Source organism: Typopeltis vanoorti, chromosome 12 (genome assembly GCF_054136105.1).
Source record: "Typopeltis vanoorti isolate ZY-2024b chromosome 12, IOZ_Tvanoo_1.0, whole genome shotgun sequence".
NCBI classification, from domain to species: domain Eukaryota; kingdom Metazoa; phylum Arthropoda; class Arachnida; order Uropygi; family Thelyphonidae; genus Typopeltis; species Typopeltis vanoorti.
This window is the reverse complement of record NC_143560.1, coordinates 3703485-3716879: the sequence shown is the minus strand read 5'-3', so window position 1 is coordinate 3716879 and position 13395 is coordinate 3703485. Positions and strand designations below refer to the sequence as shown.

Sequence of the window (13395 nt, the reverse complement as noted above, 5' to 3'; positions counted from 1 at the left end):
TGGTAGCAAAACGACCCAGAGGAAGACCAAGATATAGATGGATTGATACAGTAGAAAGTGCTCTAGACGATAGAAATATAAGCTCTGATAATGTTGGAGTCTTGACAAGTAACAGACTGATTTGGAGGAAAATTGTAGATAGGAAGTTAGTAATGATGTAATTTTTTTCATGTAGTACTATCATATCCTGTACACCCCTTGAGGGTACATGGCAGGAATTCGACGATGATGACGATGGGACACAAAAGACATGCGTTGAAAAGATTATTTTACTGATTAATAATAAAATACAATCAGTAAAATAATCTTTTCAACACGTGTGTTTTGTGTCCCTAAATTCATAAATATGAATGCTGATCACCGTGTAACCTTAAAAGAAAGAGTAAGCATATAAATTCCATTTCTTTCCTGCCATGTGATCCTTCCTCCTCCCAATCTATGTCTCCAAAGTTGAAGCCTTATAATAATTATTTGACTTGCATTTGTTGTACTAATCTGCTGATGCATGTCTTCCACATCATCCCTGGCATCTCCCAGCCTATAGCAGCAAACAATTTTATATTTTGTCCTATTGGCTTCAACCTCACACAAAAGTGCCAACTGCCCAACTGACTGCTACTCTTGTTGGCTGCAATTCATCTGCTATCATCAGCAGTTGATAAGCTCAAAACAATGCTAGTTTAAGCATATCGATTCAGCTACAAATGCACAATTCACATGATGCATTGTATCATGTGAATTGTGTACTCTTTTGGATATTTGTATGAAATACATAATCATCATCTGAAATGAGTAGAAAGGCTTATGTGTTGGCAGTTCATGTCAATTTGTTTAACAGTACTGATTCACAACACAAGAATAATAAGAAAATAATTAATATTTATTTAACTTATTTGCTGATATTTCACTGGTATTATATCCAACATCTTCAGAGAACAAAAGCAGTTGGTCACAGTACATGTAGAGTAACAATTCAGTTAATAGAGAAACAGGTAAAAATTGTAACAGACAACACTAGTTACTAGAGTCCTAATTGTTACTAATCAACTGTTAGATAAAAAAAAGTATTAATTTAATCTTAAAATTATTATCTCTCAGATTTTTTTTTCTGGTAAATTGATAAAGTCATACTTGTTGAGGTTTGGAGAATGTTTTAAAGTTGCTGCTGATTTTAAAAATAATCTCTCTGACTTATGACTTCTGTGTAACAATTTTGTTTTCTTCCATTTGATCCTATGTGAAGGAGTATCCAAGCATGGTCTGCTAGTCCCAACTTACCATAATGATAAAGCCAAATGTATTTTTTTATGTTCTTCCAACAAGATGTCAACAGTTCTTCCTGTTTGTCCATAATAAGCCAGGTCAAAAGTACAGGGCACTTCACACTCTCCTGGATGTGATAAAGGAGAGACCTTGGGTGAATAGATGAGAGTTGCTAATTTGATATATGGTTTAAATGTGGTGAGGAGCTGATATTTATTAAGCACCCAGATATCTTTTCAGATGTGTCCTAAATGAATAGGATGGTAACAGTTTTGCTGTAGTCTTGCATATTAGGCAATGAAAGGGATTTTCAGGGAGCAATTATTGTCTATTCTTTGGGATTATAGCCATTGTCTAAAAAAAAAGTGTGACACAAGTAAGTGACCTCAGTAGTAAAAGCACTGTCATTGGAATATTGGAAGTAAAATCATGTCATTGGAAAAGATGGCTCTGTTCCAATGACATGATTTTTCATGGTATTTCCTTACTGAAACATATATCGAGACTTTATGAAGAGTCTATGTCCAAACAGTGTGCTAGATATAAAGTGTTAGTAAAGAGGGCTAAATGCATTAACAGAATAATATTCCTAAAGCACTGTAAGATAGCTCAGGTTATTCCTACCTGCTGTAAATTAAAAAAAGTCTCAAAGAGCTCAATGGATTTATTTAAATGCTAGTAGGTCACTTCTAAATTATCAGCTACACAAAGCAAAAAAATCGCTTGCCACCTAGAGAAATTGTTGATATCAAGAATGCTCTAGAATCGGTATTAGTGGCTGAAACTTTTAACACTATTTTGCACATATCGACTTCATACCTAAAGGTTTTAATGCATCTCGTGATAAGTTAAAGTGTAAATTTGATGCACTGGTGAGCCTCCCTAGATCCATTACTAATGTCTGTAATATAGATAAAGTAGTTATCAATGTTTCTGACCATCTCCACTAACAGACAGTGAGTGTCTTGTTTTATCAAAAAGGACAATTTCGCCATTGCTGCGAATAAGGTACCCCTGATGGATTTTTTTTCATAGCATAGACAGAGGTATTCAATCCTTATCCCAAAAAACAGCTAACAAAACACATTTTGAATGTGCAAAAATTCTTTTTACGGCCAAGCCTCCTCGTCCTAATCTATCTTACTCGGAATTAAAAGCACTGAAATCACTGAAAAATAATAATAATTTAATTATTACAAAAGCTGACAAAGGAAGGCTGTAGTTATTCAAGATAGAAGAGAATATGAGAGAAAAATGTCTCTACAGCTCTGTGACTATTCAACTTACAGGCCCCTCACATCAGATCCTACTGATAGTCAATTAAAAAGACTTAATTCTCTCATAGATATGTATCTATATGGGATGAAGATCAAAAGAAAAAACCTAAAACCTCTTTCGGTCATCAAGCTAGATTGTATGGCCTTCAAAAGTTCATAAACCAGGCATTCCGTTAAGACCAGTTGTAGACTGTGTATAAGTTGTCCCATTTATAAAATTTCAAAATTTTTATCAAATTTACTCACTTCTTCAACTAGAAGAACTGCTATGTATATAAAAAATTCTTTGGATTTCAAAAATAAAATTTCAGATCTTCATTTGGACACTTCGGATATTATGATTAGTTTAGATGTTGTTTCATTATTTACCAATGTTCCTTTGTCTGACACCATTGAATTACTGCAACAAGAATTTCCTTCAGACATTGTGAAAATATTTAATTTTGGTTATTTCTCCTTTATAAACAAGTTATATCAACAAATTGAAGGAACAGCAATGGGCAATCCTATTTCTCCTGCTATTGCCAACTTCTATATGGAGCACTTTGAACAACGTATTTTTGACAACATTTCACCTAGACCTACTCATTGGTTCAGATATGTAGATGACATTTTTGCTATCTGGAAGGGCTCTTCTGATGAGTTTCTCTCTAAATTAAATGCACTTCATCCAAGGATCCAGTTCACCCTAGAAATAGAAGTAAATAAGCAGTTAGCCTTTTTAGACCTTTTAATTCTTCGCTAACCAGATGGTAACCTACAATTCACAGTCTATAGGAAGGAGACTCATACAAGCCATTATATCCATGCTGAATCACATCACCATCCCAGTCAAAAGGCGGGAACTATTAAATTATTTGTTCTTCAGAGGAACTATTACAGAAAGAATTGCAATATATTATTTCCTGTTTTCTATCTAATGGATATAAGAATTCTTTCATCAAAAGGGCTTTAAGTAGTTTTGATATATCTTCCTCTTCAAATATAGAAGAAATAATGTATATTCCTATCCCTTATGTGCAAGGCATTAGTGAACACATAGCGAAAGTTTTAAAACCACTAAATATTTTTGTTGCCTTTCGACCCATCAGAAAAATCGCCACATTTTTCACTATATTTTTAATGAAACAACATCTAAACTAATCATAATATCCGAAGGGTTCAAATGAAGATCTGAAATTTTATTTTTGAAATCCCAAGAAACATATAAAAAACATATATGTTTCTTAAATTAAGGGGATATTAAATCCCGCATAGTTTTAAAACCGAATAAGAAACTCAAAGATCAGAATCAGAGAGTTTCTTGCCGAATATAGTAAACTATAAAGTATCGGCGACACTAGCGCTAGCCAATGCAAGTGATCCTAGTACGTAGTACAATACCGGGCAGCTCGTTGCAAAGGTGGTAAAGTTCTGATCGCTATTCTTAGGTATTTTCCATAATGTAAAAACACATTTCCTAGGAAATGTATTCTGTTATTACATTATGGAGGGAGATCACTACCCAGACCGGTTTCAGCCTTTTTTGAGGCTTCATCAGTGAGTAGCTAGACCTAATACCGAAGTGTATAGCGAAAAGAACTTATGTACTCTGCGAACGAGTTTCCCAAACAGGTGCAACCATTAAGTTACTTAAGAATAAAGAGCTAATAAGCTTTATTTCGGCAATGAAAACATTACTTAAATTAAGGGGATATTAAATCCCACATAGTTTTAAAACCGAATAAGAAACTCAAAGATCAGAATCAGAGAGTTTCTTGCCGAATATAGTAACCTATAAAGTATCGGCGAAACTAGCGTTAGATATTGCAAGTGATCCTAGTACGTAGTACAATATGCAAAGGGCAGCTCGTTGCAAAGGTGGTAAAGTTCTGATCGTTATTCTTGGGCTATTCTCATTATTCTCTAAAGAATAGCAATCAGAACTTTACCACCTTTGCAACGAGCTGCCCGGTATTGTACTACGAACTAGGATCACTTGCATTGGCTAACGCTAGTGTCGCCGATACTTTATAGTTTACTATATTCGGCAAGAAACTCTCTGATTCTGATCTTTGAGTTTCTTATTCGGTTTTAAAACTATGCAGGATTTAATATCCCCTTAATTTAAGTAATGTTTTCATTGCCGAAATGAAGCTTATTAGCTCTTTATTCTTAAGTAACATATATATGTTTTTTTTTTAAATAAGGAAACTTAATGACCCTTGTTTAGTTATCTTACATGAGCTACTTAGGGGCACTTTTTGGGTCAGTTATTGTTTAATTAGTCTTTTTGCATGTACTGATGATGCCTGCGATACTCAGGTGAAAATTCTACTAATAAATATTTTACGTGAGTTAATTCCTTTATTATAATTTTAAGTAGTAATGTATCTAATGTGTTTGGACCATATGGCCTGCAAATACATCATCAACTAATTAAAATATCTCCATTGAGTCCGAAGACTCATCGCTAGAGATCCATTATTCATACATTAACTAAAATTCACACAATATCACACCTTTCTCTGAAATCATTCACAAACACCTCTTGGCAACCTATCCCATCCATTCATTACCCTCCAAACAAAAAAAACCCCTAGTTCTAACTACACACTTATACAATTTCCACGAGTGACCTCCTATTCTCTCCATTCATGCCCTGCTTCAGAGTCAATCCTATAAAACCTATTTTTATAGAAGTTTTTCAGGTTGCAAAAAGTGTATGTTTCATTTTCTTTAACAGACCTTTCAATATTGCAGCATCATCCACTTTTCCATTGCCTATTTCCTCCAAATGCATCACCATTATAAAGTAGTTGTTAAAAAGTGCAGTCAATGCTCCCACTCTGTCAGACACCCACCATGAATGCAGATATACTTGAACTTCAGGTTTTTGTTTTGTTACTTTTCCCAATTCTTTCAGTCATTTTGGTGACTTCTGGTAAAAAGTATATAATTTTTTAATTACTGTTTCCATGCCAGAAAGAAAAGGAACATCTTTGATAGAATTTAAAACAGCCATATTCAAATTATCTGCAATATAATATGTTGAAATAAGATCTGGCACATCTCTCTTTAATTTTGCCAATAGTCCCCCCCCCCCTTTTTTTTTTCCTCCCAGCATGTTTTCAGCTTTCTTACATTTGTCTCTGTATTCTCTAAGAGCACAAGATGATGTATTTGCCAGGAACTTTCGACATGCTTTCTTCTTTTACTTTACCGCCTCTTTAACTTTTCTTGTCCACCGATGTGATTTTTTTCTATCCTTGCAGACAATCTCACTACATGCCTCTCTGGCTGAATCAATCAATGTTTTCTCCAGGGCTTGCCACTGAATCTCCAAGTTTCCTGTTTGTGTTTGTTTCCTGTTCTCAAACTCTTTCATTTTATCTTGAATAATGTGTGTATTTCAGTCTATAGTTCGCATCTGAGAGCTGCTCAACTTTTATTCGCTTTAAAACTTCCTTATATGTTCTTCTTTTCAATATGAAATTCAATTTTATCCTGCTCAAGACTAAATGGTGATCACTTCCAATTTCAAATCCTCTGTACACTCTAGTGTCCTGCAGCAGTGAGAAAATATCACTATCAACAATAACATAGTCAATGAGACTTTTCTTATTACTTGCCTCTTCCCTCCATGTGAATTTATGCACATTTTTATCTTGGAACATTCTGTTAGTAATAACCAGTCCATGTCCTGAGCAGAAATCCAGTAGGTATTTGCCATTATTATTAGCTTTGCTCTTTTTTCCAAATTTTCCCAAAATATTTCTGTATGTCTGACAATCATTTCCTCCTCTGCTATTTAGGATCCCAATAAGGACCAAATTTTTATTTTTTCATTGTGTCAGTTCCTTTCTCTAAAGTCTCAAAAAATTCCTTCACTTCTACCTTAGTAGAACCTTCTATGGGACCATAAGCACAAATAAGTCTCATTGTCCAGTTTCCCCCATTCTGATACTTGACATCACTCTACCTGAAATTGCCTGCCATTCAAGATTAGCCTTGCATTTAGTGTTCAATACTATAGCAACTCCTTTTCCATGATTATTATTGCCTGATTATAATATTTTGCATTTATTGCTTAGAAACATCTTTCCAGTTTTTTTTTTTTTTTAACCAGTTTAACCAGGTGACGCCCCAGCCGGCATGAAATTCTGATGTTGTACTGTCATTTTATATGTGGTTTAAGCCAATAAGAATATAATTTGGTTGGCTAAATCCCAAATTGCCAGCCCATCCTCGTTCGTCCAGTATCCAGGTAGATACCTAACAGGGTGCATGCACCATGAAAAGGTGCAAATTGTACATTTGAAGAGTTCTTCGCATTCCTTTAAAGACTATGTGGAGGTCTCCTCTCAGTTATACAGCTTTGAACCTTATTAAGTTGCATCTAAAACACTGGCTTTTCTGTAAAATCTGTTCACAAATAACTTTATAGTAAAATTTCATGAAATTGCAATTTTAGAATATAATGGTCAAAATGAATGAAGCATGTTAAAGAATGCAAATAGGAAGATTGGCTAAACAAATACTTCAACATAAACTTTCTAGTTGAATCTACTGAAGAGACTTGCCATTGGATTTCGAGGTTAAACAGGCCCATAAGAGGCTAAAGTCTGAATATAAGATGTTCTGAATGCTTAGTGACTTCTGAAGCAATCTGTATAAAAAATCTGTGAAATGGAAAAACTTTTGTTTCTTCATTTTTATTTTATATTTTAACAGTGGTGTATTTTATTATTTTAAATGTGTTAGATTTTTATCTGTTTATGTTATGATTTTTCATAATTCATGCTTTTTTTTTTTTGGTACAAATGAATAAATGAAAATGTGCATTTATTAGTAGCCTCAAGTGAAATATAATTTTTCTAGAACAAAATTTCATTCTGGAAAATGTTATTGATTAGTAATATTAAAACCCCATGTAAACCAAATCAGAAAAGTGTGAGAGAGATAATACAGTGACATAGTATTAACTCTTAAACTAGCCTTAATATTCAATAGAAAAGTTCCTGTAAAATGAAAGAGCACTTTCTTACCTCTCCTAAACTGTGAACAGTTAATTCACCCAAAATGATTGGAAAAACAGGCCGACCAGAAGAATCAAGAAGAATAGGTTGTACTATCCTTTTATCAAAATTCGTTTTCTTTCTTTTGGTTTTAGCTTTCAAACTTTCTTCTAATAAATATAAATAAAAGTTAATAATTTTATCACAACAGAAGGATAATAATTATCCATAATTATTTTATATCAAATTTCAATGGCAAACAATGTTTGAAACATTGTTTACCAAGTAAAAAAATTTTGAGAGCAATCAAAAATTTACAAATACAGACCTTCATCTCAAAGTTTCCCTCATTAAAAAAAAATCCATATATCCATCTTTACTTCAAAAGATTATGGTTTTGTAGGTCTAAAAGCCATTTTGAACCAGTGGTTTTTATCAGAGGCCACACAGAAATCATAAACAATGGTTCAAGACTCCTTCAGTATTCTTGTGAAGAATTCTGCTGAATTGTTTTCCTGCTATAACTATTATTTAAATATACACTACCTATCAATAATTGTCTGGACACCACTTTCATTTGAAATTATGGAATATTCCAGGTTTGTTAATAATGTAAGGACTGATGTACAGATGGTAGGAAGCAGTATTTCATCATAGAAGTTGAATACAGGTGGTATAGCAACATGACGTGAACTCAGTGACTTCGAGAGAGAGGTGTCACCATGGGCTGTCACATTGGCATATCCATACGTGTCATTGCCACTCAACTGGAGCATCCAAAATCAACAGTTGGTGGTGTGATCAACAAATGAAAACATTCTGGCATCACTAGTGCAGGAAAACACCCAGGGCAGCCACCAAAAATGACTGAGGAGAGGAGAGAAGGGTGTTAAAATGGATGGCATGCAAAAACCAGCTACAATCAGCACAAATCTGTGATGAGGTTCCAGAGCGCCAGTAACACCATGGTGAACACTAATACCATAACGAAAAAAAAAACTCCATTTTTTTTTTCTGGCCTGGTGCAAAGAGCATGTGAAGTGGACAATTGACCAGTGGAAAATGGTACTCTGGGGCGATGGATCAAGGTTCACCTGTTTCCAGTCTGAAGGCAGCCTGGTGAACGCTTGTTACCACAATGTGTTGTAGCCACAGTCAAGTTTGGTGGTGGTGGAGTAGTGGTGTGGGATGCATTTAGGTGGTCTGGAGTGAGACCACTGGTCATTATCTGTAGTTCCATGAAGGCAGCTCGCTCAGTACCTTGATATTCTGGATAATCAGGTGCTGCCTACACTGTGGAGTTTTTATGGAACAGACCTGAGTTGCTATCAAGACGGCAATACCCCATAAAACTGCAGCTGTTGAAATGGTATAAAGAAATGGATGTTAAATGACTGCCCTGGCTTATGCAGAGTCCTGACCTCAATCTAATCGAACACCCTGTGGGACAAACTGAAGCAGTAATTGAGTCCAGAGCAGCATGTCCTCGATCTGTTGCTGAACTGTGCTGCTTTGATGGAGGAATGGAGACAAATTTCACCTGATGTCTGCCACCCATTGGAGGTGATCAAAACCAAAGCTGATATTAGAGTTTGCCTGATGGGCAATTATTGGTAGATAGTGTATATATGGTTTGCTTATTTTTTGTAATTGATTGCACCTGTAACTATCCTAAATAGAAGGAAAGAGGACACCTAATCCCAATAGCAACAAATCAAATTCCTTAATTGTGGAAAATCTTCGTCTTTCTCATCTGTCAAATGACAGGTTGAGTTTCCTATGAACAAATCTATCTCACTTTCTAATCATAAAAGCATTTGTGCTATAGAAATGACTGGAAAGGCTTTTCTTACATTCTACCAAAATTTAGTAGTACAAATGAAAACTCAAAGAATTCTGTAAGGTACTAATTCTATCACTCTAATCTCAACAAAAATGATGACCTATGAGTCTAACCATTGCAATTACATACATCTGATGAAAAGGATAATAAACAAACAGGCCTGCAAAACTCCAATTCCCAAAAGGCAAGACTCCAAATACAAAATATTATGACACCAAATCCACAAAGAGCGCCACTGTCACCCTCCATGCATGCCTTGTTATCCAAGTTAAGTTTCTCTTCAATGATTGTGTAGTGTTATATTGTCTCTGATGATGCTAGCTTAATCTAGTGAAATGGAGGCTGTAAATAATTAATTTAAGCTAATAAAAATGATGGTACAACATGACAAAATTTCATGCCGGCTGGGGTGTCGCCCGGTTTAACAAGGCCCCCGCTGTTTTCGCCAGGGAACTAGGGCGAACAGCGAAAAGTCAGCTACTGGAACAAATCTGAAAACAAACCCCAACTCAACATCACCAGAGTTAAAGATCGGTACTATCAACGTAAGAAGCCTGAATGGCAAAGAAACGGAGCTAGCTGAGGAATTAGATAAGTACCAGATCGACATAATAGGGGTGACTGAAACAAAAAAGACCAAAACTGGCGAAATCTTTCTGAGCAATAAATACAAAATGTTATATTCAGGCAATGACAATCAAGGAAAAGAAGGCGTAGCCATAGTATTCAACACAAAATATGAGGCTAATCTCTTCTTGAATGGCAGTCAGTCTCAAGTAGAGTAATGTGGGCAAATATGAGAATGGGGAACTGGACAATGAGACTTATTTGTGCCTATGATCCCACAGAATGTTCTACTAAGGTAGAAGTGGAGGAATTTTTTGACGCTTTAGAAAAAGCAACTGACACAATGGAAAAGGTAAAGTTGGTCCTTGTTGGGGATCTAAATAGCAGAGTAGGAAATGATTGTGAGACATATAAAAATATTTTGGGAAAATTTGGAGAAAAGAGCAAAGCTAATAATAATGGCAAATATCTGTGGGATTTCTGCTCAGGACATGGACTGGTTAGTACTAACACCATGTTCCAACATAAAAATGTGCACAAATTCACATGGAGAGAAGAGGCTAGGAATAAGAAAAGTCTCATTGATTATGTTATTGTTGATAGTGATGTTTTCTCCCTGGTGCAGGACACCAGAGTGTGCAGAGAATTTGAAATTGGAAGCGATCACTATTTAGTCTTGAGCAGGATAAAATTGAATTTCATATTGAAAAGAATAACATGTAAGAAAGTTTTAAAGCGAATAAAAGTTGAGCAGCTCTCAGATGTGAACTGTAGACTAAAATACAGAAAGATTATTGAAAAGAAAATGAAAGAGTTTGAGAACAGGAATCAAACCTTGGAGATTCAGTGGCAAACTCTGAAGGAAACATTGATTGATTCTGCCAGAGAGGCATGTGGTGAAGTTGTCTGCAAGGATAAAAAAAATCAGAACTCCCTGGTGGACACAGGAAGTTAAAGAGGCAGTGAAGGAAAAGAAGAAAGCATATCAAAAGTTCCTGGCAAATAAGTCAGCTTTTACTCTTATAGAATACAGAGACAAATATAAGAAAGCTAAACAGTGTGTAAAACTAGCTAAACAAAAGTCATGGGAGGACTTTGGCAAGAATATAGAAAATAAATATCAATAAGGTGGCAACATATTCTGGAGTTTGTTGAAGAAGTTTAGGAAAGGAGGAAAGAGTGCTGTAAAAGGAGTTAGAGATGATAAAGGTGACATGAAAACAGGAGAAAAAGATATCCTTGAAGTATGGAGTAATTACTTTGAAAAACTGCTAAATAAAACAAGCAGTGATGACAGCACAGTGATAAAAAACACTGACCAGGCATGCAGTCAGGAATACATATCCATACTTGAAGTAGAAAAAGCCATCAAAGGCTTGAAATGTGGAAAGGCAGCAGGAGTAGATGATATTCGACCAGAAATGCTGAAGTATGGTGGAATAAAAGTCTTGCAGTGGCTGCACTGCATAGTTCAGAAAGCCTAGACTGAGGGACGAATTCCCAATGATTGGAGTAGAGCTCTCATAGTACCCATATATAAAAAGGGAAATAAAACCGAATGTGAGAATTACAGAGGTATTTCCCTACTGAGTGTTCCTGGCAAGATCTATGCAAGTATACTTGAGAAACGGTTGAGAAGAATTGTGGAAGAAAAGCTTGGTGAAGAACAAGCTGGATTCAGGCCAAATAGAGGCTGTCAGGATCAGATCTTCACTTTACGACAAATAGTCGAGAAAGCATGGGAATATAACAAAGATTTGTATTCAAGTTTTGTCGATCTGGAAAAGGCATATGACGAGGTGCAAAAAGAGAGAAGCTATTCAATACGCTGCAGTTATATGGTGTCAATGGGGCATTATATCAAGCAATACTTAGTCTTTATTTGAGTTGTAAGTCAACAGTTAGAATTGAAGGAAGTACAGGAAGATGGTTTAATGTTAAATCTGGTGTGAGACAAGGATGTACATTATCACCTCTGTTATTCGTTTTCTATATGGATCACATTATGAAGGAAAGTGGTATTAAACCTGATATCAAAATTGGAGATGTTAATGTCAGCTCGTTGCTTTATGCAGATGATGTTATACTTCTAAATAAATCCGCTACAAGTCTGCAAGATTCTCTGACTAAATTGAATAGCTGTTGTAATAGATATGGTATGAAGGTCAGCAATAAAAAGACAAAGACAATGAAAATAGGCAGAATCATTGAAAATATCAACTGTGTTGTGAATGGAGAACCTGTGGAACAAGTAAAACATTTCAGTTACTTAGGCACGATTTTTACTGAAGATGGTAAATTAAATACAGAAATAGATACCAGAATCAGCAAAGCTGGTATGGTGGGAAGTCAATTGAATAAATTCATATGGAATAAGTGAGAAATTAGTCGGAACACTAAATTAGCTGTATACAAGACAGTGTTCAAACCAGTTTTAACTTATGGATCTGAGAGCTGGGTCAGAAGTAAAACACTTGACTAAAGACTAGAGACCGCAGATATGAGAGTCCTGAGAAAGATTAGAGGCGTGAACAGATGGCATCAATGGCAATATCATATTAAAAATGAGGATGTTAGGAAAGAACTTGACATTGTCAGCATCCAGGAATGCATTAGCAGAGCTAATCTCAGGTGGTATGGTCACTTAAATAGAATGGGAGAGGAAAGATTAGCAAAACAAGGGTTTTCTGCCAAGCTGGCAGGAAAACGACCCAGAGGAAGACCAAGATATAGGTGGATTGATACGGTACAAAGTGCCTTAGACGATAGAAATATAAGATCTGATAATGTTGGAGTCTTGACAAGTAACAGACTGATTTGGAGGAAAATTGTAGATAGGAAGTTAGTAATGATGTAAATTTTTCATGTAGTACTGTCATATCCTGAACACCCCTTGAGGGTACATGGCAGGAATTTGATGATGATGATGAAGTATTTGTTTACATTCCAGTGTCCATGTAGCTTTATGTTCCAGAAACTTCAATATGAGTAATTGATAATTATTATCAATAGTATCCTTGGGTGTGACTCTGCAAATTGAGTGCATTTTGGTTTTTTTATAGATTTAGTGTTGTTGCATAAATAGTGTTATTCATGGCCTCCTGATGAGAATAATGGTAGTCAAGATGGCGTTATTCGGGACATTTGACATCCAGGATTTTGTGAGGCGTAGCATAGCATGTGCGTGCACTATGTATTCCTTATCGAGAGAAAATGGATTATAGTATGAAAATTAGTGTGAAGAGAGAGAGGTGTGTCAAAGGTGCTTCTTGAGTCAGAATTGCAAAACTTGTTAAAAGCAGGAAAACAAAATGACAGAAGTTAATGTAGAAAGGTGAAATTGAGAGTGTTGTAGAGAATGGAGTTGAAAGAGTAAATAATAGTGAAACAAATATCAAAGAAAGTATAAAAGTGGTGGATGAAGGTAATGACAAGGTGGCATACATGA

The 13395-nt window shown here is 35.4% G+C and overlaps 1 protein-coding gene across 3 annotated transcripts in view; it reads right to left on the bottom strand.

The window, feature by feature from the left end:
- The window catches only part of LOC150100550 (transforming growth factor beta regulator 1), a 166184-nt gene that overhangs the window by 79299 nt on the left and 73490 nt on the right, over nt 1-13395 (bottom strand). For all 3 annotated transcript variants that reach the window (XM_090401904.1, XM_090401902.1, XM_090401903.1), the window contains one exon: nt 7568-7707. In XM_090401904.1, coding sequence (XP_090258030.1) covers nt 7568-7707 — 140 coding nt within the window. The remainder of the gene's footprint in view (nt 1-7567; nt 7708-13395) is intronic.